This window comes from Puma concolor, chromosome C1 (assembly GCF_028749965.1).
Source record: "Puma concolor isolate L17-30 chromosome C1, mPumCon1.1.hap2, whole genome shotgun sequence".
NCBI lineage: Eukaryota > Metazoa > Chordata > Mammalia > Carnivora > Felidae > Puma > Puma concolor.
The window spans coordinates 36,087,040-36,112,480 of NC_141674.1; the positions used below are offsets into that span (position 1 = coordinate 36,087,040).

General features: G+C 44.5%; 1 protein-coding gene and 2 pseudogenes across 3 annotated transcripts; 1 reads left to right on the top strand and 2 right to left on the bottom strand.

The window, feature by feature from the left end:
- Positions 1-633: 633 nt before the first annotated feature.
- On the top strand, positions 634-15,230 carry AKR1A1 (aldo-keto reductase family 1 member A1). Of its 3 annotated transcripts, XM_086716815.1 has the most exons (10): positions 634-1,022; positions 5,118-5,308; positions 9,461-9,549; positions 11,278-11,397; positions 11,563-11,714; positions 12,346-12,541; positions 13,693-13,892; positions 14,129-14,201; positions 14,343-14,429; positions 15,070-15,230. In XM_086716815.1, the coding sequence occupies exons 3-10, from the start codon at positions 9,466-9,468 to the stop codon at positions 15,133-15,135; spliced, it is 978 nt and encodes a 325-aa protein (XP_086572941.1). In that variant the 5' UTR covers positions 634-1,022; positions 5,118-5,308; positions 9,461-9,465; the 3' UTR covers positions 15,136-15,230. The 3 variants fall into 3 exon arrangements, with proteins under 3 accessions (XP_086572941.1, XP_025788980.1, XP_086572942.1); XM_025933195.2 differs by lacking the exon at positions 5,118-5,308 and having other exon boundaries at positions 637-1,022; XM_086716816.1 differs by lacking the exons at positions 634-1,022; positions 5,118-5,308 and adding an exon at positions 2,990-3,047.
- Positions 15,231-15,742: 512 nt separating this feature from the next.
- LOC112863498 (small nuclear ribonucleoprotein Sm D2 pseudogene) lies at positions 15,743-18,000 on the bottom strand (annotated as a pseudogene).
- A 6,701-nt stretch (positions 18,001-24,701) lies between these two features.
- LOC112868552 (cell division control protein 42 homolog pseudogene) lies at positions 24,702-25,441 on the bottom strand (annotated as a pseudogene).

Below are 25,441 nucleotides of genomic sequence, written 5' to 3' on the forward strand. Positions count from 1 at the left end.
TGTTCAATCTGTAAAATTGAACGTGGATACCTCCCTCACAGGAGACTTCCAGTGTGCAGGTAACGTCTGTATCTTCACTTGGATAATAGTTACATTGAAAAAAAGAATCATAGAGCTTTAGATTTGTGCATTTTTCTGTATGTATGCTATACTATACTCCAATAAAAAAGCTTACAAAAAAAAAAAAAACATTTCCCTTACAGGGTTGAAGATTCAATAAAATCATGTTTCTAAGTCTAGCACAGTATCTGGCACATTAATGCGCGTCCAGAGTCCACAGTCCGGATACAGGGACCACGAACTTACTACCGCTTGCAGCCCAGAGACCCGATCTCTTCCATGTTACAGACAACTTTTATCGCGGCTGCTCTCCGAGCCTGTTTGCCAGACCAAGTAACGGAGCCAGTTTAGGTATATTCTGGGAACCCCGCCAACCTGACTCTAAAAGATAGGAGCGACAGTCGGTTTTGCGAACCCGGATGGAGTGGAGACACCAGAAGAACCTGCAATGTGACACCCAGTACCCTCCTCCCTCCAGCAGAAGGAGCTCCAGCAGCCTAGAGCGGCGTGGCGTGGCGCGCGGTGCATTGTGGGCCAGCAGAGGCACGGACTGGCCCCGGCGTTAGGGTCCCCCAAGTGGCCAGGGGCTCGCGCTTCACTCTGCCCCCACGTACTCCAAACCTGCGCAGTGAAGTGTGTCTAGACTCCAGCCAATCCAACCACCAGAGCTAGAGGTGGAGCTGGTGCAGGCTCCCAACTCTGGCTTCCAAACTCCAGCCCTTTACAGGGCGGGGTGGGGTCCACCACTGCGCGTGATGCTGAATGCCGGCCTTCTCCCCTCCTCCGGGAGGAGCTTCCTCCTCACCGCCAGACTTAAGCTAGATTCCTGCCTCCACCATCAGGCCAACCAACTTCCTTTGCAGCCCACCAGTTCCGGAAGCTGAGGCTTACTGTAACGTTGGCAAGGTGCAGAACCGAAGAGAGATCACACTGTTTTGTTCACGCTCTGTGATTGAGCCGAGGTGAGTTTCTCCTGCTGCTGTTCCATCTTTCTCGCAGAGGAGATGGCCTTGATCTGTAATGAAACTACAGAGTTGTGTGCCTTCGGAATAGAGCGGAGAGCGCAGGCTCTGGAGGCAACCTTACTTGGTTTCGGATTTGAGCTCATTGTGATCTTGGAAAAGTTCTCAGTTTCTCTGGACCTCAGTTTACTCACGGATGAAATGAGTTCCTACATCGGAACTGTAGTGAGAATTGAGATAAAGCTTTTAAAACGCCCGTCAACTATTAGGTGCTCAGTAAATTTTAGTTGCCCTCTTTTGTTTATGTTAATTTATTTTTAAGAGAGAGAGAGAGAGAGAGAGCGCGAGCGCGCGCGCGAGCACGCAAGTGGGGGAGCGGGGGAGGAGCACAGAGAGAGGGAGACAGAATCTGAAGCTGACTCCAGGCTCAGAGCTCTCTGCGTAGAGCCCAAGGCAGAGCTTGAACTGACACTCGGGAGGTCATGACCTGAGCCCAAGTTGGATGTTTAAACGACTGAGACACCCAGGCGCCCTTGCCCTCTTCTTTTTGAGCACCAACACGATTTTTCCAGGAGCTCCGGCCTTTCTTTGGAATTGCAGAGATACTTCCTGAAAGTGGGAGTAGTGGGCAAAATTAGCTAACTTAGGCACCTGCTTTGGGTTTGGGAAAGCTAGGGCTTTTCTGTTGCCTCAGACCTCTGTTACAGTGAGGCTGGAATCTGAACTGTCACCAGATAGAGCTACTATTAACTCTTCCTTTCAGCCTACTCATATCAGGCTGCAAGACCTCCCTAAAAGAGTCTTGAGGGTTCTGATCAGGCCTGTTAATTTCCCAAGATCTCAGTTTTCTTTAAAAAAAAAAATTTTTTTTTTTAATGTTTATTTATCATTGAGAGACAGAGAGAGACAGAGCATGAGCAGGGGAGGGGCAGAGAGAGGAGGAGACACAGAATCCGAAGCAGGCTCCGGGCTCCGAGCCGTCAGCACAGAGCCGGACGCGGGGCTCAAACTCACAAACCGCGAGATCATGACCTGAGCCGAAGTCAGACGCTCAACTGACTGACCCACCCAGGCGCCCCAGATCTCAGTTTTCTTATCTGTACGTGAGCAATCCCAGTATCATCCTCTGTATGAAGCCACTGGGAATTTTTTTTTTTTTTTTGCTGAAAATGGTAAAGCGCTTTGATGTCTTCCAGAGATGATTCTTTCCAGGTTACCCAAGAAGTAAAAAAAGAAGGTGATGGGGGCACCTGGGTGACTCAGTTGGTTAAGCATGGGACTCTTGATTTCGGCTCAGGTCCTGATCTCAGTTTGTGGGTTGGAGCCCTATGGAGCCTGCTTGGGATTCTCTCTCCCTCTCTCTCTGTCACTCCTTGGCTTGCCTTGCACTCTCTCTCCCTCAAAATAAAGGAAGAAAGGAAGGAAGGAAGGAAGGAAAGAAGGAAGGAAGGAAGGAAGGAAGGAAGGAAGGAAGGAAGGAAGGAAGAAAAAAAAGTGATGAAGGCAGTGACTTCCTCAAATGCCCTGCAGCCCATTTGCCTTAGTGTGTGTGTGCTCACATGTGTTTCTACGTCTATGCATGGGGCAGGCACTCTAGGAGTAAGGGGTTCAGATAGATGACCTCTGACCTCAAGGTATCCCCTAGTTTGTGAGGGAAACTCATATAAACAAACAACTGCAGCTATGTGCACAAGCTGTCAGTGCACAGGAGGAGCAAGTGCTAGCTGAAGGATGAGCAGTAATTAGCCAGACAAGGGTGGGACTTGGGGAAGCAAAGTGTGCCTGGAGTTAAGTAAGCGGTGGCTGGTTTTGCAAAGTCTGAAGCACGGAGTTTGGAATGAAGAGGTGGAAAAATGAGGAGGATGGGAGCCAGGTAATGAAATGTATTACTAAGGACTGTGGACTTTATCCTGAAGGTAAGCAAGAACTACTGGAAGAATTTGAGCCTTGGAATCACATGTTCAGATTTAGTGAATGGATTGTGGGGAGAGCGGCTGCACTGGAAGCAGAGAAATGGTGGTTCAGGTAGGGGTGGTTCGAGCTAGAGCAGTAGCAGTGGAGGCAGATATGGATGGACTGGAGAAAGACTTAAGAAATATATATTTTAGGGGCGCCTGGGTGGCTCTGTCGGTTAAGCGTTCGACTTCGGCTCAGGTCATGATCTCACAGTCCGTGAGTTCGAGCCCTGCGTCGGGCTTTGTGCTGATCGCTCAGAGCCTGGAGCCTGCTTCAGATTCTGTGTCTCCCTCTCTCTCTGACCCTCCCCCATTCATGCTCTGTCTCTCTCTGTCTCAAAAATAAATAAACGTTAAAAAAAAAGAAATATATATTTTAAAATTCTTTTCATGTCAAGAGGTACATGAAGTGTTTGGCTCAGGTCATGATCTCATGGTTCATGAGTTCAAAGCATGCTGACAGCGCAGGCCTACTTAGGATTCTCTCTCCCTCTTTCTTTTCTCCTCCCCCCACTTATGCGCTCTCTCTTTCTCTGTCTCTCTCTTTCTCTCAAAATAAACTTAAGAAATATATATTTACCAGCATTAGTAGTGATGGGGTTTTGGAGTGGTGGGGGGTCTAGAGCCTACGGCTAAGAAAGAATTTTTGAGACTTCTTTGGTGCAAAAAAGGTGATTTTATTAAAGCACAGAGACAGGACCCATGGGCTGAAAGAGCTGCCCTGGCGTTGTAAAGACTCAGTAATTATTTCCTATGGAGTTGGGGGGAGATAAAGGCAAAAGGGAGACCTCCAAAAGGACTTTCATATGCTAAAGAGGACTCACAAGATACTGGAGGCCTTGCTATTACCAGGCTAAGGTGGTTTTCCCTTTAGTGAGGCATTAACATTATAGGAAGTTCCTGGAGAAATGTTTCACTCTGCCTATCTCAAATATTCATCAATGGACTGTAGGTTATAAGGAAATTTAATTTTGGGGTGCTTGGGTGGCTCAGTCGGTTGAGCGTCCGACTTCGGCTCAGGTCATGATCTCGCGGTCTGTGAGTTTGAGCCCTGCGTAGGGCCCTGTGCTGACAGCTCAGAGCCTGGAGCCTGTTTCGGAATCTGTGTCTCCATCTCTCTCTGACCCTCCCCCGTTCATGCTCTGTCTCTCTCGGTCTCAAAAAATAAATAAGCATTAAAAAAAATGTATAAGGAAATTTAATTTTACCTACCATTTCCTTCTTGCCTTTGTTCCCCACATCAGAATGGAGGGGAGGGTGATGTTAGGGCTCTAGGAAACTGAATCTATAGGTTTCTGGAGATTAGGCTATTGGTAAGATTGCCTTTTTCTTATAATTTACTAAGACATTTGTAAACTGGTGGGGACTCAGGTCCTGCATGACTGTATCTCTATCAGTTAACCATTTGTTTTCCCCTTTTCCTTTGTTCTTGGGCAGCCAGGGGTGCCTGTGGAATGTCACACTTATCCCACCTTGTTGGGGGGGGGGGGGCGGGTAGGTGGTGTTAGCCGTGTCCCAGCCAAATAGACCTAATCTAGGCCAATGTTACATATTTAAAGTAGTTTTCTGTGCTTGTTTCTTAGAAGTACAAGCAAGGGTATACTCCCCTACCAATCACCTGTCAAAACCCTAAAATGATAATAACTCAGAAATGCCAAATGAACTGAAATACTTTATTTAGATGGCTTTTCAAGACCCCATGTGATGAGGGAGCATAATGCAAGCTGAGGGCAAAGCACAAGCTATCGCGTGCGCGAACACACCACACACACACACACACCACACCACACACACACACACACACACACACCACACACACACACACACACACACACACACACACACACACACACAAGGTGGGATATGTGTAATATTCTTCAGGAGCTCCTGGCTGCCCAAGAACAAAGGAAAGGACAGAAAACAGATGGTTAAACTGTTCAGTCTCCATCAGTTTACAAATGTCTTAGTAAATTACAAGAAAAAGGCAATCTTATCAATAGCCTAATCTCCAGAAACTGTAGACTCAGTTTCCTGGAGCCCCAACATCACCCCTTCGTAGTGATATGGGGAACAAAGGCAAGAAGGAAATCGCAGGTAAAATTAAAAAAATTTTTTTAACATTTATTTATTTTTGAGACAGAGAGAGACAGAGCATGAACAGGGGAGGGGCAGAGAGAGAGGGAGACACAGAATCCGAAGCAAGCTCCAGGCTCTGAGCCATCAGCCCAGAGCCCGACGCAGGGCTCGAACTCACGGACCGCGAGATCGTGACCTGAGTTGAAGTCGGAGGCTTAACCGACTGAGCCACCCAGGCGCCCCCAGAATTTGCAGGTAAAATTAAATTTCCTTACAACCTGCTGCCCATTGACAAGTACTTGAGGCAAATATTTCTCCATTTCTCCAGGAACTCCCTATGTCTTTTTTTTTTTTTTTTTTTAACATTTTATTTATTTTTGAGACAGGGAGAGACAGAGCATGAACAGGGGAGGGTCAAAGAGAGGGAGACACAGAATCTGAAACAGGCTCCAGGCTCTGAGCTGGCAGCACAGAGCCCGACACGGGGCTTGAACTCAGGGACCATGAGATCATGACCTGAGCCGAAGTCGGCCGCTTAACCGACTGAACCACCCAGGTGCCCCAACTCCCTATGTCTTAAAGTCAATGCTTTGCTAGAGGGAAAAACAGCCTTAACTTGACAAATAGCTAGGCCTGCAGTATTCTGAGAATCTTCTTTAGCATATGAAAATCTCTTTGAAAACTTCCCCTTGACTTGACCTCCTCCAACTCCTTAGTATATAAACAGTCACTCTTTACAACCCCAGTGCAGCTCTTTCTGCTTCAATAAAATCACCTTTTTGTACCAAAGACTTAGAAAATTCTTTCTTGGCTGTCAGCTCAGAACCTGCCCACCTCCCACCCCCGACTCCAAAACTTTATCAGATGGATTATACTGTGAACATGTTGTCTGATTTGCTTTAACAGTTGTTACCCAGGCGCTTGAGTCCCTTGTGAGAGAGAGTATACAGAAAAAAGAGCATGCATGGGTCAGGTACTGTGCAAAGTGCTTTAGATCTAGCTTCTCTTCCAAATGGGGGAAGGCGTGTTGAGATTCAGACTCAGGTCTGTGCAACCCCAGGCCCTAAACTGATTCCTTTGTGCTCTGCTGTTGGATTTGATGAGTTCAGTTTTGGACATTTTGAGTCTTAGATACCTATAGGGCATACTGGTAGAGATATCTCCAGGGAGTTGAATGTACAGAACTAGGGTGGGCAGAATCAGTGCTTAAAGTGATAACTGAAGACATGAGCTTAACTAGGGAGTGAGAAGAGGATTGGGAACAGAACTCTGAGGGACACCAACATTTATGGGAAGTAAAGGAAAGGCCCATGCAGCCCAGGAACATTCATGTAAATACTGCTTCCTCTTTTTCCTGTGTTTTTGAGATCCCTGCATGCAAGCAGCAGCTATACAGCCCTCCTCTGAGAAGAAACATAGGCACTGATTTAGGAATAATAAAACCTGAGTCCTTTAAAAAAAAAAAAAAAAGAATTTGAGTAATCTCTGTACCCAGTGTGGGGCTTGAACTTAAAACCCCAGGATCAAGAGTTACATGCTCCACTGACTGAGCCAGCCAGGCACCACTAAAATTTGAGACCTGATACTACCTCTCCCTATGCAGACCCAGTTTTTCTCTCTTTCATGAGTAAAACCTTCCCAAATCAACGTGAGGGTTTCTGAGTGTTGCCAGAGGCCAAGCCAGGCAGTTTCTGACAACTTCAGAGCCTGTTGATTCAGGAGAAGGCTGGAAAGCCAATGCCTCAGGCAGAAGATGAGGAAGTCCAGAGCTGGCAGAGTATGACTTCCTGTCCTAGAGGAAAACATTTGTTCTTTGCAGAGACTCTTCTATTCCCTCCCTTGGAGCTCTTGTTCTTTGAAGCTCTTTGTTAGGTCTTCCTACTTGTATAATCCCAACCCCCCCCCCCCCCAAGCCTCATTGTTTTGGGTTTTCAGTTTCAGCATCAAAAGAAAGAGAAACAAGCATCAGGTTTCTTCTTCCTTTTCGCCTTAGATCAGGCCTTTGTTCAAGGCTCTCAGTCTAAGTCCACGTGTAATTTCAGAGTTCTCCAATGTGTGCTGGGAAATCCGGGAGAGGCCAACGGTCACTTGTTTGGGGATCAAGCCCAGGAAACCAGCCACAGACCCTGGTGGCAACTGGCAGGCTAATTGCTCCTGTGAAGTCCAGACATGATTGCCTGATCCTCTGGCAAGTTTATATCCCTGGGAAGTTTGCTAGCACTCAAGTGATCTGTGGTTTGATGCCCAGATTGAACTTTTTGTTTTTGTTTTAGCAGAAACAGGTGGTCTGCATAACCAGGTTATGCTAGACTGTAAAGTTCTTGCAGGGGTGCCTGGGTGGCTCAGTCCATTAAGCATCTGACTTTGGCTCAGGTCATGATCTTCTGGTTCGTGAGTTCAAGCCCATGTCGGACTCTCTGCTCTCAATGCAGAGCCTGCTTTGGATCCTTTGTCCCCTCTCTCTCTGCCCCTCCCCTGCTCTCTTTCTTGCTCTCAAAAATAAACATTTATAAAAAAAAAAAAAAATTCTTCGGAGTCAGACGTATCAGGAAAGACAATTTTGATGTGTCAATTATACTTAGAACTTGTCTTAGTTCTTGCTCTACCATAATATTCTGGATGTCTTTTCAGAACTTGGAAACAAAGGTTATATTTATAAAGGTATTGCTGGCAATGAAATCAATCCCAAGGGAGTGATATCTATAGTACTAATGAAATCAAGGGAAAAGACTTCTACCTTATCTGCTCTAGGGTGAGCATTCTTTCTTTTTTCCCTTTCGCTTGGATAATTGCTATTCATCAAGACTTGACTTGGCATGCCTGGCTGGCTCAGTTGATAGAGCATGCGACTCTTGACTTTGGGGTTGTGGGTTTGAGCCCCACATTGGTGTAAAGAATACTTAAAAACAAAATCGTTTTTTTTTTTTACTTTTTTAATGTTTATTTATTTTTGAGAGAGAGAGGGAGAGAGACAGAGCATGAGTGGGGGAGAGGCAGAGAGAGAGGGAGACACAGAATCTGAAGCAGGTTCCAGGCTCTGAGCTGTCAGCACAGAGCCCGACGTGGGGCCCAAACTCACAAATCATGAGATCATGACTTGAGCTGAAGTCAGATGCTCAACCAACTGAGCCACCCAGGCACCCCAAGAATACTTAAAAATAAAATCTTAAAAAAAAAAAAAAAAAAAAAAAAAGACGACTCAAATATCCCCTCCATGAAGCCATCCTAGCAGGGTTACTCTTTTCTTATAGCACTTGAGCAGATTTTGCTCCTATCTTATACATTGTACTGATATCCTCAGTCCAGCCCCTACTAGCCCATAAACTCCAAGAGGGCAGGGGCTTTATTTGAATATGTATGTCTCTTAGATCTAGCACACGGCCAGGAATATTAAGCATTTGCTGCCTGAATGAGTATCCGTGGGTCATTTGGAGACTTCTGATTTTCATAGCTCTCCAAAGAGGGTTGTTCCAATCACCCACCTGTTTTGTTCAGTTGGAAATTTTCCTGTGTCTATAATTTACTGCTTTCTGCTGTGTCTAATTACCCTTCCTGGAAACCCTTTTCCCCTTGACTCTTAGGAAAGTCCAACTTACTCTTAAAAGCCAATGTCAATATTCCCTGGTCCTTGCTCTGCAGAAGTCATTTGCTTTTCTGTAGCACACTGTGATATGTGTCTACTGTGAGGCATAGCACAAGTATATTATGAATCTGTGTTTACCTCTCTTTTCTTGCCTTTTTCCATTGGCTCTTCCTTGAATGCTTGGCTCTGCCACTTCTTAGCTGTTGATTCAAGGCAAATAACTTCACCTCTCTGAGCTTGGTTTTTTTGTTTTTGTTTTTGTTTTTGTTTTTTTAAACAATGGTCTACTTCGCTTGTAATAACCCACTCAGGCCTCGTAACATGCTGATCAGACATCTTTGTGAGGGACTAGGAGAATCTGTAGTTTCTGACATCCTCCTGCAAATGTTCATTTCATCTTCAGAGAAGTGACCCATCCCCGAGCTTGTTCTGTCACTTGGTCTCACTTTGTTTCATAATGGCCTTTACCTGTCCTACACTGGTTTGAGACCTTATGTAGTCAAGGCTGCGTACTTCAGGGAGCCACCCACCTTTGTTTTTAGGTATTAGAACTGTCTAACATAGACCTTTAGCCTGGTAGAAGAAGGCAGCTAAACTGATGGTCCGGTTAATATTTGTCCAGGAGCTCCTGACTTTGGTTGGTTCTAGTCACCCTGTCTTAGCTGCCCTCTGCTCACAGGCATGTATACACAACCACGTGTTTGTTCTCCTTTCGCCGCTGTGCTCCCTTTACCACCCATGTTTTACAGGAGTCTTGACAGGTGGGTGGCTGAAGCTCAAGCAGCACTGACCCCCACACCATTCTCTTCCCGTCTGTGTTTCAGGGAGCATGGCGGCTTCCTGTGTCCTCCTGCACACCGGGCAGAAGATGCCCCTGATTGGACTGGGCACCTGGAAGAGCGATCCTGGCCAGGTGAGAGATGGAGGAAAAAGAGGAGGGCTTCTTGTGCCTCTGCCAGGGAAGAGGCAGTATTTGGGAGATGGTCCCAGCACTTTCCCTAGCAGCCCCAACCCTATACTCCATTTCATGCAGGGATGAACCTGAAGGGCAGTGGGAAGAAACAAGAGAAGAGACCAGCAGTGAGCCCTTGGCTTCCTCAGCTGACTCAGAGGAAGGGCTGAGGGGCCCAGTAGGGCCGAGCAAATAGGAAGGAACTCTTTCCCTAATTGAATCTGCACTGAGTGCTGTGGCAGACATGGGATCCCTCTGTGCCTGGCCCTATGCTGACCCCTCATAACGCCACTTACCACCTTGCGCCGTGATCATGTCTCCCTCTCCTACACAGGGTTCCTTGAGGACTGGGCCACTCCCTAATGCCCAGTCCAGAGATAGACAACAGCAGGTGTCAGGATTTGAAGAATAACTATGTCAGCTGTGTAGACCAAGGGTTAGCAAACTTTTTCTTAAAGAACCAGATGGTTAATAATTTAGATTTTGCTGGATAAGTTGCAAAACGGAGGTGATTATGTATTCATGTAACCTTTTAAAGGTGTAAAAGTCATTCTTAGCACAAGGGCTGGAAAAAACAAAAGGCAGCTGCGAGCTGGAGTATAATAACCCCTGCTGTCAACTCTTCATCTTAGGGGAGCATGGGAATAGAGATCTGCTCCCACCTGGGGTGGGGCATCTTCCAAGGTCTTCTTCCTTGTTCTTTGGAAATCTGAATCAGGCTTTAGAGAAGTTTGGGGATTAAGTTTAAGAGGGACTCAGGCAGGGAGAACAGCCTCTTCTCTCAGGGATTTAGGCTGGTATTCGTGTTGTGTTCTGCCTCTTTTCCCTATGCTTTCATTCCTGCAGTTACCCAGAACCCTGGAGTCAGGGTCTTTGTGCTCCAGGCAGGCACTGACATGGCCCAGGACAAGTCCAGGAGCTACATAAAGGCAGGAGGTGGAAGTCAGAACTGGGCCAAAACTAGGGGTATGGGGCAGCAGGGTGAGGGGAGTACGTCTGGATAGTAAGAGCTATACCTAGATGGGGATCTTGAATGGCAAGGCCCTGACACTGTTGGTTTTGCTTCTGCTACCATGTTTCTAGTCTGTTTTTTAGCAAATTGACTGACCTGTCCTACCTGGTGTCTGCTTTCTTCTTTCCTAACAGAGGGCTCTGAGCCCAGCCTCCATCTTACTTCTCTGCCTTCCTTAATTTTCTTCCGCTCTCAGAGTTCTTCTGCTTCCCTGAACTCCCAAAGCTCACTTGATCTTCACGGCTCCATAAGCATTTCTCTGTGCGTTGGCGTACAAATTACTTACCTGTATATCATGTTTCTGTAACCAGCTTTTCAGGACTAGAGAACCTGTGTCCATGACCTATATTTCTGTTCTCTGTCAAAGGATACATCCACCTGCTGAGCATCTAACTGGGAATACAATGGTAGTTTTTTGCTGGGCTCGTGTTGAGATTGCTTAGGTAGGAGGGAAACTTGGGGGTTATTGGGGTAGGCACAAAGGGGTTGGGGTCTCTGAAGAGGCTTCTGGTCCCCTCAACTAGAACCATCTTTCATCTTTTCACCCCTACTTTATGGATAACTGCAGTCATCCTGCCCCTCCCCCATCAGTGACCCTCAGGAGGGCAGTTCCTGGCCTAGGGCAGTTTCTGGCCTAGGCCAGCAGAGCTGAAACCTCTGCTTCTCTCACCTGGCAGGTAAAGGCTGCTGTTAAGTACGCCCTGAGTGTAGGCTACCGCCACATTGACTGTGCTGCTATCTATGGCAATGAGACGGAGATTGGGGAGGCCTTGAAGGAGAATGTGGGACCTGGCAAGGTGAGGTCTGGGGCTACAGAGGGATGGGGTGAGAGAGCTCTGGAGCTGGGGCACCTGGACAGAGGGATCTGAAAGCACCTTCCTTCTAATCAGTTTCCCAGAGGTGAGGGTGGGTGACTGGGTGCCCAGGGCTCTTCTCACTATGGGCCCTGCCCCCTGTACCAGGTGGTGCCTCGAGAGGAGGTGTTTGTGACTTCCAAGCTGTGGAACACTAAACACCACCCTGAGGATGTGGAGCCTGCCCTCCGGAAGACACTGGCTGACCTCCAGCTGGAGTATTTGGACCTATACCTAATGCACTGGCCTTATGCCTTTGAGTGAGTCTTGCCAGGGTCTTTATCCAGGGAGTCGGGTGTTGTGGGAGTCAGGTTAGGAACTTATAAGGCACAGGAGCAGAGCAGGAGCAGAGCAGGAGAGGAACATTCCTCAGCTTGCTGTGGGAACTCAGCCTTTTATGCCACAGCAGCCAGAAGTTTAGCTACAGAAAAGGAGTGCAGCTTCGCATGGTGTGTACCCTAGGGGTGCGCGGGTGGTCCCTCCTGCCCCCTTAATTTATTCAAAAAACTACTAGCTTCTAAGTTAGGCCTAGAGATTGCCGTAGAGAGTCAGCTCCAGCAGAGGGCGTGAAAGGAGCCTTACCATCAGCTCTGTGCACTGTAATGAAAGAAGATTGCAAGAGCATGCAACTCTCTGAGGGGGAAGAAGTTCAAGAAGATTTTCCAGAGGAGAAGAGGTACAATGTGTCTAGGAAGAAGAGGAGCGGAAATGGGCATTCTGTATAAAGTTAATGCCTGGGTCATGACCTTAAAGGGTTTCTTTAATAAGGTTTCTTATTCTTGGCTTTTTGCCCTTTCTGGGCTTAGTATGGGGACACAGAGTGGCTGGATGGGCAGGTAAGGTAGGAGGCCTACATTTGTGCCCACTCATGGGGAACTGTCTTTCACTTAGGCGAGGAGACAACCCTTTCCCTAAGAATGTTGATGGGACTATCCGCTATGATTCTACCCACTACAAGGAGACCTGGAAGGCTCTGGAGGCACTGGTGGATAAGGGGCTGGTACGGGCACTGGGCCTGTCCAACTTCAGCAGTCGGCAGATTGATGACGTGCTCAGTGTGGCGTCTGTGCGCCCAGCTGTCTTGCAGGTAAGTACAGCAAAGCAGATCTGTTGGTTTGGGGGTATATATGTGTTCAAGAACATGAGTGAGCAGATGATGCGTCTGTTTTATGGAGATGGTTAGCAAGTTTTCAGAAGTGTTAGTGTAAAATTCTATGCATAAAGAAGGGCACTAAGGGTGCCTGGGTAGCTCAGTCTGTTGAGTGTCTAACTCTTGATTTCGGCTCAGGTTGTGAGCCCAGGGTTATGGGATCAAGCCCTGCATTGAGTGCTATGCTGACAGCTCAGAGCCTGGAGCCTGCTTCAGATTCTGTGTCTCCCTCTCTCTCTCTGCCCCTCCCCTGTTCGAGCTTGTCTCTCTCAAAAATAAACATTAAAAAAAAACAACTTAAATTTTTTTTAATTTTTATTTTAGAGAGTGTGAGTTGGGAAGAGGGAGAGAATCCCAAGCAGGCTCCAGGCTCAGTGCAGAGCCCGACACAGGGTTTGATCCCATGACCCTGAGATCACGACCAAAACCAAAATCAAGAGTCAGTCAACTGACTAAGCCACCCAGGTGCCCCAAAAAATAAAAACTTAAAGATAAAGGGTATTGAGTTAACTACACTGGAATTAAATTTCAAAAAAAACTAAAAAGGTCTGTTTGATTGAAACACAATGGAAATAAATATGAATAACGTACATACAAAGTAAGATTGAGGGTGCCTAGGTAGCTCAGTGGGTTAAGCATATGATTCTTGGTTTCAGCTCAGGTCTCGGCTCAGGTCGTGATCTCACGGTTAGGGAGTTCGAGCCCCACATAGGGCTCTGTGCTGACAGTGTGGAGCCTGCTTGGGATTTTCTCTCTCCCTTTATCTCAGCCCCTCCCCTGCTCTCTCTCTCAAATAAATAAACTTAAAAAAAAATTAAAAATAGATAAAGTAAGTTTCTGTCAGTGAGAACAAGTACTATATATTGGTTCATATCAAATATAAGAATATTAGAAAACCAAAAATAAAGAAATGAAAGGCATTGAAGTGTGGGAAGAGAATGAAATGGACAGTGGAAGATGGAGAGTGAGAAAAGTGATTTGAGGGGAAGTGGGGGGAATCAGCAGTGCAAGGTTGGTCAAGATGTGTGGGTGGGGTTCTAAAATTTGGGTGTGGCCAACCTATAGTGATGGGTTTTTTCTTGATTCAGGTGGAATGCCACCCATACCTGTCTCAGAAGGAGCTGATTGCCCACTGCCAAGCACGTGGCCTGGAGGTGACTGCTTATAGTCCTCTGGGCTCCTCTGATCGTGCTTGGCGTGATCCTAATGAGCCTGTCCTACTGGAGGAGCCAGTGGTCCTGGCACTGGCCGAAAAGTATGGCCGGTCTCCAGCTCAGATCCTGCTCAGGTGTGCACAGTCTTGGAGAAAGGTGGGGGAGGGCACTGGATTGGGAGGCAAGTGTTGAGGGATGTGGTTGCTAATCTTGCCATGTATGTAATCTGGGAGAAGCTACTCTGAGGCATGTTCCCCATTCTAGTGAGGCTCAGGGAGTCCAGGAGTTTAGAGAGCACTGTGTGGAAGACAAAACACTGCTTGTGAGTACTGACTCCTCTTCCTAATTCTATTTCAATCACCCACCTTAGGTGGCAGGTCCAGCGGAAAGTGATCTCCATCCCCAAGAGTATCACACCTTCACGTATCCTTCAGAACATCCAGGTACTTGGTGATGGGTCCTTTCTCTTTTAGACCATTGGGACACAGTCTGGCTCTGACTCTGCCTAGCAAGAAGGCAGTGTTCTGGAATCTCAACTTCCACACACAAAGCTGGCTTTCCTGACCTCCACTTTCCCTCCCCAGGTGTTTGACTTCACCTTTAGCCCAGAAGAGATGAAGCAGTTAGACACCCTGAATAAAAATTGGCGATACATTGTGCCCATGATCACTGTGAGTATATATCATGTGCTAGAGTTACAGAATAAATGTAAGTTTTGCGGCAGGAGTCTGGCCCAAAACTGGCCTCAACCTCCCTGGTCAGAGGAGAGGCAGGATGTTGTTGGTAGGATTGCTTTTCCTGCACACAGTGGGCTTTTTTATTTTTATTAAGCTTGGGGAAGTAGTATGGCTTGGGAATAAAGCATATAGCCTGTGAGTCCCAGGCTATATGACCTTGTGACGTAGAACAAGTTATTTAACTTCTCCAAGCCTCAGTTTCCCAGTAAACTGAGACGTAGCAAGTTCCCAGTTCTTGACACATAGCAAGTTCTCAGTAAATGGTATAAATAAGAGGAGCCTAGAAGGCATTCTCAACCTTGGTAGAGGGATTGAGGTTGGGTTGAAGCCTGTTACACATAGGGATATAAATAATTCCTTATCCCAGCCGAGACTGCAATCTCTTAGGGGCAGGGGCAGGTATATAACAGACTATGGTTTGCTGGAGTGCTGACACTGGCATTGTCTGAGGTCCAGGTCCTGCCACTGCCATCTGTCATAGTGCTTACAGGTTTATGAAGATTCAGGGAAAAATGCCCTGTGTCTTTGGAATGTCAATTCCTGCTAATAGTCATCCGTCTGTCTCTCTTTCCAGGTGGATGGGAAGAGGGTCCCGAGAGATGCAGGGCACCCTCTGTATCCTTTTAATGATCCATACTGAGACCACCACTCTGGGGTTTCCTTTCCAGCTCTCCAGCTACAAGGTCCTGCCACCCCCAGAAAGAAGGAGTTAATAAAACCACTGGAACATCCATACTACTTGCTTGTCTTATTTGTCTGGTCAGACCCAAGATAAAAATGGTTTCCCTTAGGGGCGCCTGGGTGGCTCAGTCGGTTGAGCGTCCGACTTCGCTCAGGTCACGATCTCACGGTCCGTGGGTTTGAGCCCCGCATCAGGCTCTGTGCCGACAGCTCAGAGCCTGGAGCCTGCTTCAGATTCTGTGTCTCCCTCTCTCTCTGGCCCTCCCCCCATTCATGCTCTGTCTCACTCTGTCTCAAAAATAAATGTTAAAAAAAAAAATTTTTTTTTAAATAAAAAAAAAAAAAAAAAAAGAAAAATGGTTTCCCTTAGGAATGCCAGACCTAGGGACGCTGGATTGCACCAGCCCCAAGCCCAGACTTCTTTTGGTTCTGGAGGAACAAGAATGTGGCTGAATTCCAGTTCTACTTTCTTGAATTAGGTACCTTGATGGAGTAGTGCCATCTACTGGCAGTTTGCAGCACTTACATGCTCCCCAGAGTGCCCAAAATTGGTTCTTGGCGTGCCATTATGGCAGTGCGATCCCGTGGTTTCGTGACACTGCTGGGCCTGGGTCTTGGGTTCCCACCCCACCACCCTGTTCAGCCCCTAGGTTTAGGACTGTGAAGAGGAAAACAAACAAACAAACAAACAAACATTCAGAAGTTTGAGAATTCCAGCTTATAATACCAAGAAAGGAGGGGATAGGGGCTTTGTCTCATAGACACTATAGTCAGTATGCATAGGCTACCTGAAGGAGGTCAAGTCAGTCCAAAAACTTGTCAGTCTGCATGTATTTTATGTATTTTATAGTCCCACCAGAAGCCACTGAGGTTTGTTTTTTTTTTTTTTTTTTTTTTAATGTATATTTATTTTTTTTTGAGAGAGAGGGAGACAGAGAATCCCAAGCAGGCTCTGCACTGCCAGCTCAGAGCCTGACACAGGGCTCAATCCCACAAACTGTGAGATCTTGAGCCGAAACCTAGAGTCAGGCACTTAACTTACCGAGTCACCCAGGTGCCCTAGCCACTGTGGTTTTAGGAGAGTTGTTTTTTTTTTTTAATGTGTATTTATTTCTGAGGCAGAGAGAGACAGAGCATGAGTGGGGGAGGGTCAGAGAGAGAGGGAGACACAGAATCAGAAGCAGGCTCCAGGCTCTGAGCTGGCAGCACAGAACCCGACGCGGGGCTTGAACTCACAAACCATGAGATCATGACCTGAGCCGAAGTCGGTCGCTCAACCGACTGAGTCACCCAGGCGCCCCAGGAGAGTTTTTGAATAATTCCTCTAAAAAGTCACACAAAACATATTTTAGTTTTCCAGTGGAACCATTGCTCTTCATTCAACACATATTTATTGGGTACTTACATGAGTTAAAGCACAATGTCAGACCCAGGGGACCAAGACACATAGGTCCTTACGGTTTAATGGAGGAGACAGACTTTAAGTAATTGCATAATTAGTTTAATTACACTTGGAAGAAGTGTTATGAAAAAACGCAGAGTAAGGAGCCTACTGATTTAATCAGCAGAGATATGAAGGATGAATAGGGATTAATTAGTTAAAAGAGGTGAGCATGAGAACAGTATTCCATATAAGTTGAATAGCTTGTGGTAGGGGGGAGCCTTGAAACTAGAAGAAGCTGTTGGGAAAACCTAAAGAAGTCTTTTGTAATAAAAACTGAAAGTGAGTGGGGATGAAATGGCATGAAATAATGCTGAAATTAGGTAGGGCCTGGTGATGGAGGGCCTAGTTAAAGATTTTGCTTTTATCCTGAACGAAGCAGGAAGCCACACAGTTTGGAGCCGGAATAACTTGTCATGATATGTGTCTTAGCAACACAATGCTGATGCAGTGGAGAGAATGGATTAAACGGATAAAAAGTAGATGGAGGGAGCATGTTGGAAGTTAGTTTTTTCTGGTCCTTTCTACCTGGAACAACCCATCCTTTAGCCCACTGTGCAGTTAACACCTCTTCCTTAAATGTCCAGTTTAGCTGTCACTTCCTCTGGGACCTCTTTCCTGACCTCCCCCTCCCCAGGTTGTTTGCTTATGATTCCATAGCTTCTGACTCATGATTCAAGTTTCTACAATTAGGAAGTAGTTTGAGTATGAGGTGTATTAATTTGCTAGGCCTGCTGTAACAGTACCACAGAATGGGTGGCTTAAACAACAGAAATTTATTCCTCACACTTCTGGAAGTTACAAGTCTAAGATGAAGGTGTCAGGATTGCTTCCTTCTGAAGGTCATGAGGGAAGGATTTGTGCCAGGCCTTTTTCCTTGGCTTATAGATGGCCATCTCCCTGTGCCTTTACAACTTCTCTGTATACTTCTATGTCCAAATTTCTTCTCTCGCTCTCTTTTTTTTTTTTTTTTTTTTTTGCCACAGAAAAAACCTAAGACTTTATTATTCCCATTCCAAAGGGCAGGTCTTCGAAGGATGAGGGAATTCCAGCTGTGAGGAGGAAGTCCCTGCTTGCCTTCGATAAGTAGGTTCTGCCGGACCACAGTGACCCAGTCCCACACAGGAACATCTTGGAGATGCAGTGGTTTTGTTGATTGGCTTGGACTTCTTACTCTTACCACTCTTGGAGACATCAGTCCACATCTCTCACATTCTCCAGCACCATGGTGCAATGCCTGTCAAAGGCCTTCCCAGGGCCCAGGGGCTTCTTGTTGCAGCAGTTGATGAACACTTGGGCGTTCTTGACTGAATGTGTGAGCACAGAGAGTGGACCCATGTTAAACTCTTCATCCTCCCACTTCTGTAGCTCCTCTGGGGTCATCTCACTCTTGAGCTTCTTTTATGTATGTATGTATGTATGTATTTAATTTACATCCAAATTAGTTAGCATATAGTGCAACAATGATTTCAGGAGTAGACTCCTTAATGACCCTTACCCATTTAGCCCATCCCCCCTCCCACAACCCCTCAGTAACCCTCTGTTTGTTCCACATTTAAGAGTCTCTTATGTTTTGTACACTTCCCTGTTTTTATATTATTTTGCTTTCCTTCCCTTGTGTTCATCTGTTCTGTGTCTTACAGTCCTCATATGAGTGAAGCCATATATTTGTCTTTCTCTGACTAATTTCGTTTAGCATAATACCCTCTAGTTCCATTCACGTAGTTGCAAATGGCAAGATTTCATTCTTTTTGGTTGCCAAGTAATACTCCATTGTGTGTGTGTGTGTGTGTGTGTGTGTGTGTGTGTGTGTGTGTGTGTATCTTCTTTATCCATTCATCCATCGATGGACATTTGGGCTCTTTTCATACTTTGGCTATTGTTGATAGTGCTGCTATAAACATTGGGGTGCATGTACCCCTTTTAAACAGCATACCTGTATCCCTTGAATAAATACTTAGTAGTGCAATTGCTGGGTCGTAGGGCAGTTCTATTTATATCACTCTTGAGCTTCTTGAGGAGGCTCACGGTGGTAGTGGCTTCACTCCCAGGTCAGTCCAAATTTCTTCTCATAAGGACACCAGTCATGTTGGATTAGGGCCCATCCTAATGACCTCATTTTAACTTAATTATCTCTTTAAAGACCCTGTCTCCAAATACAGCCACATTCTGAGGTACTGGGAGTTAGGAGTTAAGTATAGAAATTTGGAGAGGACACAATTCAACCCATATGAGGAAGCAGAAGTTATTGAATATAACATGAAATTATTCACTAATAAACAAAACTGACTGATTAAAAATGTTTCCTGACTCAAACATCTCACCATACTTAACTTTAGAATTTCTCTGTTGACATCTTTGACTAATCACTGGATAATACAGTGCACATCCACTGCAAAGTGAAATTGCAAATCTTGCAAAAGATGTATTATTTGATGAAACAATGGAAGTGAAGCTGGAGAAATTTCATACAACATACCCAAAGCCATTGATAAGTGAGGATCTGATAGTTAACCAACAAAGAAAATCAAAGATGAGGACACTAGCCTTTGAAGGAAGATACTTAATATCAAAGTATTAAGGCTTTTTGGAAAACTATGAAGTCCTCAAGTATTTTTACAAAAATGACTCTTTTTATGATTATTGTTTTGAATAAAAAGAATTTCAAAATGAGACTTGCCTTTCTGAGACTACATTCCAGAAGAAAGGAAGAGAGTGCTCACCGGCTAATGGCTAGCACCACCACATTCTAGTTCTTACACCAAAAATTTTTTATACACCAGTACAATCTAACACCTCTCAGAAACTGCCTTGTAGTCTGCAAGGGAGAGTCCATCTCACAGGCAGGTAGGAAAAATTAGACCTTGTAACATTGTGTAGGGGAAGGAATGTGAACCTTGTAGTCAAAATGTTGATGAATCTAAAAAAGGATACTGGAGGGGTGCCTGAGTGGCTCAGTTAACAGTCCGTTCCACTCTTGATCTTGGCTCAGATCATCTCACAGCTTGGCTCGTGATTTTGAGCCCCCGCATCTGTCTTTGTGCTGACAACACAGAGCCTGCTTGGGATTCTCTCCCTCTTTCTCTGCCCCTCCTGCTTGTGCTCTCTCTCTCAGAATAAATAAGTAAACATTAAAAAAAAAAAAAAAGATACTTGAAAAGGGGGACTGATAACATGCATTTGAAAGAGGTCACAGTATTCATGTAGGAAAATATCCATTAAGGAGTCCTGATATTTGTCCAAAGCATTAAAATATTGAAAATCTCTTTTTAGGAGTGCCTGGGTGGCTCAATCGGTTGAGCATCCGACTTCGGCTCAGGTCATGATCTCACAGTTCGTGAGTTCGAGCCCCACGTCTGGCTCTGTGCTGACAACTCAGAGCCTGGAGCCTACTTCAGATCCTGTGTCTCCCTCTCTCTCTGCCCCTAACCCACTCACATTCTGTCTCTGTCTCTCTCAAAAATAAAATAAACATTTAAAAATTTTATTTAAAAAAAAATCTCTTTTTAAAAAAAAATTTTTTTTTTAATTTATTTTTTGAGAGAGAGAGGGCGCATGAGAAAGAGAATCTCATGCAGCCCCTGCACTGTCAGCGTGGAGCCCGAAGCAAGGCTCTAGCTCACTGGAAGCAGGGCTTGAGTTCATGAACCGTAAGATCATAACTTGAGCCAAAGGTGTCCCTGAAAATCTTTTTATTGGTTCTTTCTGTGGATCGTCCACACTTCAACACCCGTATATTCATTAAACTATGTTTTCAAATTTATTAACATACAGTTATTCTTAATATGCTTATTTTTAAATTGTGTTTAAGTTTCTATAGTTATTTCTTCTGCATTTTCCTTTCTGCATTTGCTATCTATATATTTTTTCTGCACATATTTAATTTTTTTAAAAGAAGCAGTCTCTAGTTTTATTATTTTTCAATATTTCTCTTGATTTCTGCCATATCTTCCTTATGTCTTTTCCTCCTGAGATTTCTCTATTGCTTTTTTTAACTTCATAAATTGAATTATTAGGTCATTCTTTTTACTGTTTCCTGACAAAATTTTTTGAAAGCTAGAATTCATGTAAATGCAGCTTCATGTCCTATGAATTTTGACATATAGAGTGTTCATTATCACTCCATTCTAAGTATTTAACTTCCTTCGTGATTTAAAAAACATATTTTTAATGTTTGTTTTTGAGAGAGAGAGACAGAGAGAGAGCATGCAAGTGGGGGGGGGGGCAGACAGAGAGGGAGACACAGAATCTGAAGCAGGCTTCAGGCTCTGAGCTATCAGCACAGACCCTGATGGGGGGCTTGGATTCACGGACCGCGAGATATGACCTGAGCCCAAGCTGGATGCTTAACCGACTGAGCCACCCAGGTGCCCTCCTTCATGATTTTTTAACCCGAGGGATATATATACTATGTTATTTATGCTATATACAGTTGACCCTTGAACAACACAGAAGTTAGAGGCACTGATCCCTCTTCCCTCCCACTCCTCACAAAAATCCACATATAGCTTTTTTAATCCCCTCAAACTTAGCTACTAATAGCCTACTGTCAACTAGAAACTTTACCAATAACATAAACAGTCATTTAACATATATTTATGTTATATGCATTACATACAGTATTCTTACAATGAAGCTAGAGAGAAGAAAATGTTATTAAGAAAATCATAGGGGCATCTGGGTGGCTCAGTTGGTTAAGTGTCCGGCTTCAGCTCAGGTCACGATCTCGCAGTTCATGAGTCTGAGCCCTGCATCGGGCTCTATGCTGTCAGCTCAGAGCCTGGAGCCTGCTTCAGATTCTGTCTCTCTCTCTCTCTGCCCCTCCCTCTCTCTCTCTCTTTCAAAAATAAATAAAAACATTAAAAATATATATTTAAAAAAATCATAGGGGCGCGTGGGTGGCTCAGTCGGTTGAATGTCCAACTTCATTTTGGCTCAGGTTATGATTTCAGGGTTGTGGGATGAAGCCTTGCATTGGGCTCCTTGTTGAGCATGGAGCCTGCGTAAGATTCCCTCTCTCTCTCTCTGCCCCTCCTTTCCTTCTCAAATTAAAAAGAGAAAATCATAAGGAAGAGAAAATACATTTAGAGTGGTATACTGTAAAAAATCCATGTGTAAGTGGATCCACACAGTTCAAACCCATGTTGTTGCTCAAGGGTCAACTCTATAAATGTTAATTTGCAGTGCAATAAAGCTTAGTGGTTGGAGAATATAGTCTGTACAATAATGACAAGGATTCTTTAGAATTTATTGGGATTTTTCTTGTGGCCTAATATATGGTCCATTTTTGTAAATCATCCATAATGTTTGAATATAATGTGCATTTGAAATTTTGAGTATAGATTTCTACATATATTTAGTCACTTGAGCATATTAATAGTATTAGTCATGTCTTCAACATTTCTGCTAATTTTTTGTGTGCTTATAATGATTTCTGAGTGACAAGCATTTAAAATTTAACTACAATTATTGACTTTATCTATTTTGCAATTCTGGTAGTTATTGCTTGATATGTGATAATATATCTAAGATGTTTATTTCTGTCTTATATAACACTTTTTTTTAAAGTTTATTTATTTTGAGGGGCGCCTGGGTGGCTCAGCCGGTTGAGCATCCGACTTCGGCTCAGGTCATGATCTCACGGTCCGTGAGTTCGAGCCCCGCGTCGGGCTCTGTGCTGACAGCTCAGAGCCTGGAGCCTGCTTCTGATTCTGTGTCTCCTTCTCTCTCTGACCCTCCCCCATTCATGCTCTGTCTCTCTCTTTCTCAAAAATAAATAAAAACATTAAAAAAACTTATTAAAAAAAGTTTATTTATTTTGAGAGAGAGAGAGTGAGCAGGGGAGGAGCAAAGAGAGAGGGAGAGAGAGAATCCCAAGGAGGCTCTGCACTATCAGCACAGAGCCCAATGCGGGGCTTGAACTCATGAACTGCAAGATCATGACCTGAGCTAAAACCAAGAGTCGGACAATCAACAGATTGAGCCACCCAGGTGCCCCTATGTTATATAACATTTTGAGAGTAAGCAGCTTAGAGCTGGTATAGTGGCTCCATGATGCTAGGAACATAGGCTTCTCCTGTATTACTGCTTTGTCATTCCTGGGGCATTGCCCTGATTGACATGGTTGAAGATGGTTCACCAAGTCTTTTTTCTTTTTTTTAAGTTTTATTTTTATTTACTCATTTTGAGAGAGAGAGAGGGAGAGAGAGAGAGAACGAGCAGGGGAGGGACAGAGACAGAGGGAGAGAGAATCTCAAGCAGGTTCTTTATTGTCAGTGCAGAAGCCCAATGTGGTGCTCAAATTCATGAACTGTGAGATCATGACCTGAGCCGAGGAAGGAAGCTTAATGCACTGAGCCACCCAGGTGCCCCTCGCTACCAAGTCTTTTGAAAGACCAGCCTCTTCCCTTTGATGTGTCTATCTGGAAGTTGCACATATTGCTTCTGTTCACTTTCCATTAACCAGAATGTCATCATGTGAGTACTACCTCCATGGGACAGTGACAAATAAATATATAAATATACAAATAAAATAAAATAAAAATAAAAAAATAAATATATAAATAAATTAAAATCAGGATTCTGTTACTACTATAGAAAAAGGGGAACATGCATATGGGAAGACAACTAGCTGCCTGTCACAAAGTCTCAACATTTTGTATGTAATCATTTAATCCCTTTTTTTCAATATCCTTCTACTCTCAACCTTCACTCAGTTCAACATCCTTTTTTGTTTTATCCTTTTTTTTTTGAAGCGTTTTTTGTTTGTTTAATACACCTGAAAAGAATGCATGTACAAAGAATTGAGACATGTGAAAGCATTGGTTCAACACTACGAGAATTAGGATTTGGGGAAGGTGGAGAAGATTACCTAAACATTTTTAAAAATTGGGAACTGCAACCAAAATAAGCAGATAAAATCCCCATTAACACTTATGAAGAATCTTCATAAGACTCCATTTTTTTTTTACTAAACTAGAGAGCCTTAACTAGCTACTCTAGGGTTCCTCCTATGCAAAACAGAAATAAGGGGATTCCCCTGACTGGTCCCCACGTTGTTAAATGTCCTCCCCACCCCCACCCGCACCCCCAGCTTCTTCATGAAGCAGATCTGTCTCCATCCTCCAATTTGAAAGAGGATGTGCATCATTCCACAGACATCTGTCTTCTAGCACCACCCCTCACACTTCCTCGATCTACCAGGTCTCTGGCTGTGTTTTAGGAACACCGTATCATACGCTACTAAGCTGGACATCTACCTAAGCATGTAAGACAATGACTGACAGGGAAGAAAACATGTTTTTAATTACGTACTCAGTCCATTTGGTGTATTTCAAAAGGTGCAATACTTTTCTTCATTTATCAATGAATGAAGTTAGAAATTAACTTCAAAAAAAAAAATCAGCAAATGGCAAACAAATTTCCTTGAAAGTCACAGTCACATATAGAGTGCATCCTAGAAAAGAGGAGGGGCAAGACAGGTTCCACCCGCTTTCATGAGTTTCATCAAGTACTAGACCTACTCAAGGGTGGAGAGAAAGGCAACTTTCAAAAAGGAGTATGTTATTAAATGAGGCATTTACTATACTCCTTCCTAAGAGCACCAGGTGGGGGACAAGTGTTCTAAACTAGCTCTAGGAAGTGGAATGTGGAGTCAGTCCATCCTCCTCCCCTTAAGGGCTGTCCAATGGTTACTGAATTTAAAAAACATGACTAAATAAAAACAACCCCCCCCCACACTCCCCCCCCCAAAAAAAGAACAAAAACAAAAACAAAAAGAACAAAAACAAAAACAAAACCCCTAAATGTCCCAGATTATTCTCCAGAGTGGATGGAGGCCCGGGAGCAGCTTCAACAGCCCAAATTAGTCTGTTACAGAGTCATCACAAGCATGCTTTGCTTTTAAACAAAAAAACAAAAAAAAAAAATTTTTTTTTTGAAACAACAGAACAAAAACTAGTACTAACCACTTTTCTGCCAATACACAATTACTCAAATTAACTAGTACTGAGAGGGGGAAGGGGACCATACCTATGGGCCTTGTCTCACACGAGTGCATGTGGGTAGGTGCAGGGCATTTGTCATTATTGCAAAAACGAATTTTAATTTTTAATTTTTAGTTTGATTTAACATTGCTTTTAGTACGATGCTGACACCAGCTGTGTGGAAAGGGCTCTGGAGATGTTCATAGCAGCACACACCTGCGGGTCTTCTTCGGTTCTGGAGGCTCCAGGGCAGCCAATATTGCTTCGTCAAATACATTCTTTAGGCCTTTCTGTGCGAGTGCAGAACACTCCACATACTTGACCGCCTTCAGGTCACGGGCCAGCTTTTCAGCAGTCTCTGGAGTGATAGGCTTCTGTTTGTTCTTGGCAAGTTTCTCAATCGTAGAGGGGTCATCTCGGAGGTCAATTTGGGTCCCAACAAACAAGAAAGGAGTCTTTGGACAGTGGTGAGTTATCTCAGGCACCCACTTCTCCTTCACATTTTCAAATGGGGATGGAGAGACCACTGAAAAACAGACTAGAAATACATGTTTGTGGTTAACTCAGCGGTCGTAATCTGTCATAATTCTCTTGCCCTGCAGTATCAAAAAGTCCAAGAGTATATGGCTCTCCACCAATCATAACTGTGACTGCATAGTTGTCAAAAACAGTTGGTACATACTCCGATGGAAATTTATTTGTTGTGTAGGATATCAGGAGACAGGTTTTACCAACAGCACCATCGCCCACAACAACACACTTAATTGTCTGCATTGCTGAAACAGTTTTGTATCCACTTTAAATATTTCAAATTCAATGATGACCTCAGCTTCTCTGCT

Bases quoted from the DNA above. Each gene is read 5' to 3' on its own strand.
- AKR1A1 (XM_086716815.1), top strand. From the start codon at position 9,466: ATGGCGGCTTCCTGTGTCCTCCTGCACACCGGGCAGAAGATGCCCCTG. The intron at 13,893-14,128 runs GTGTGCACAGTC...CACCCACCTTAG, and splicing joins CCAGCTCAGATCCTGCTCAG to GTGGCAGGTCCAGCGGAAAG. The intron at 14,202-14,342 runs GTACTTGGTGAT...TTCCCTCCCCAG, and splicing joins GTATCCTTCAGAACATCCAG to GTGTTTGACTTCACCTTTAG.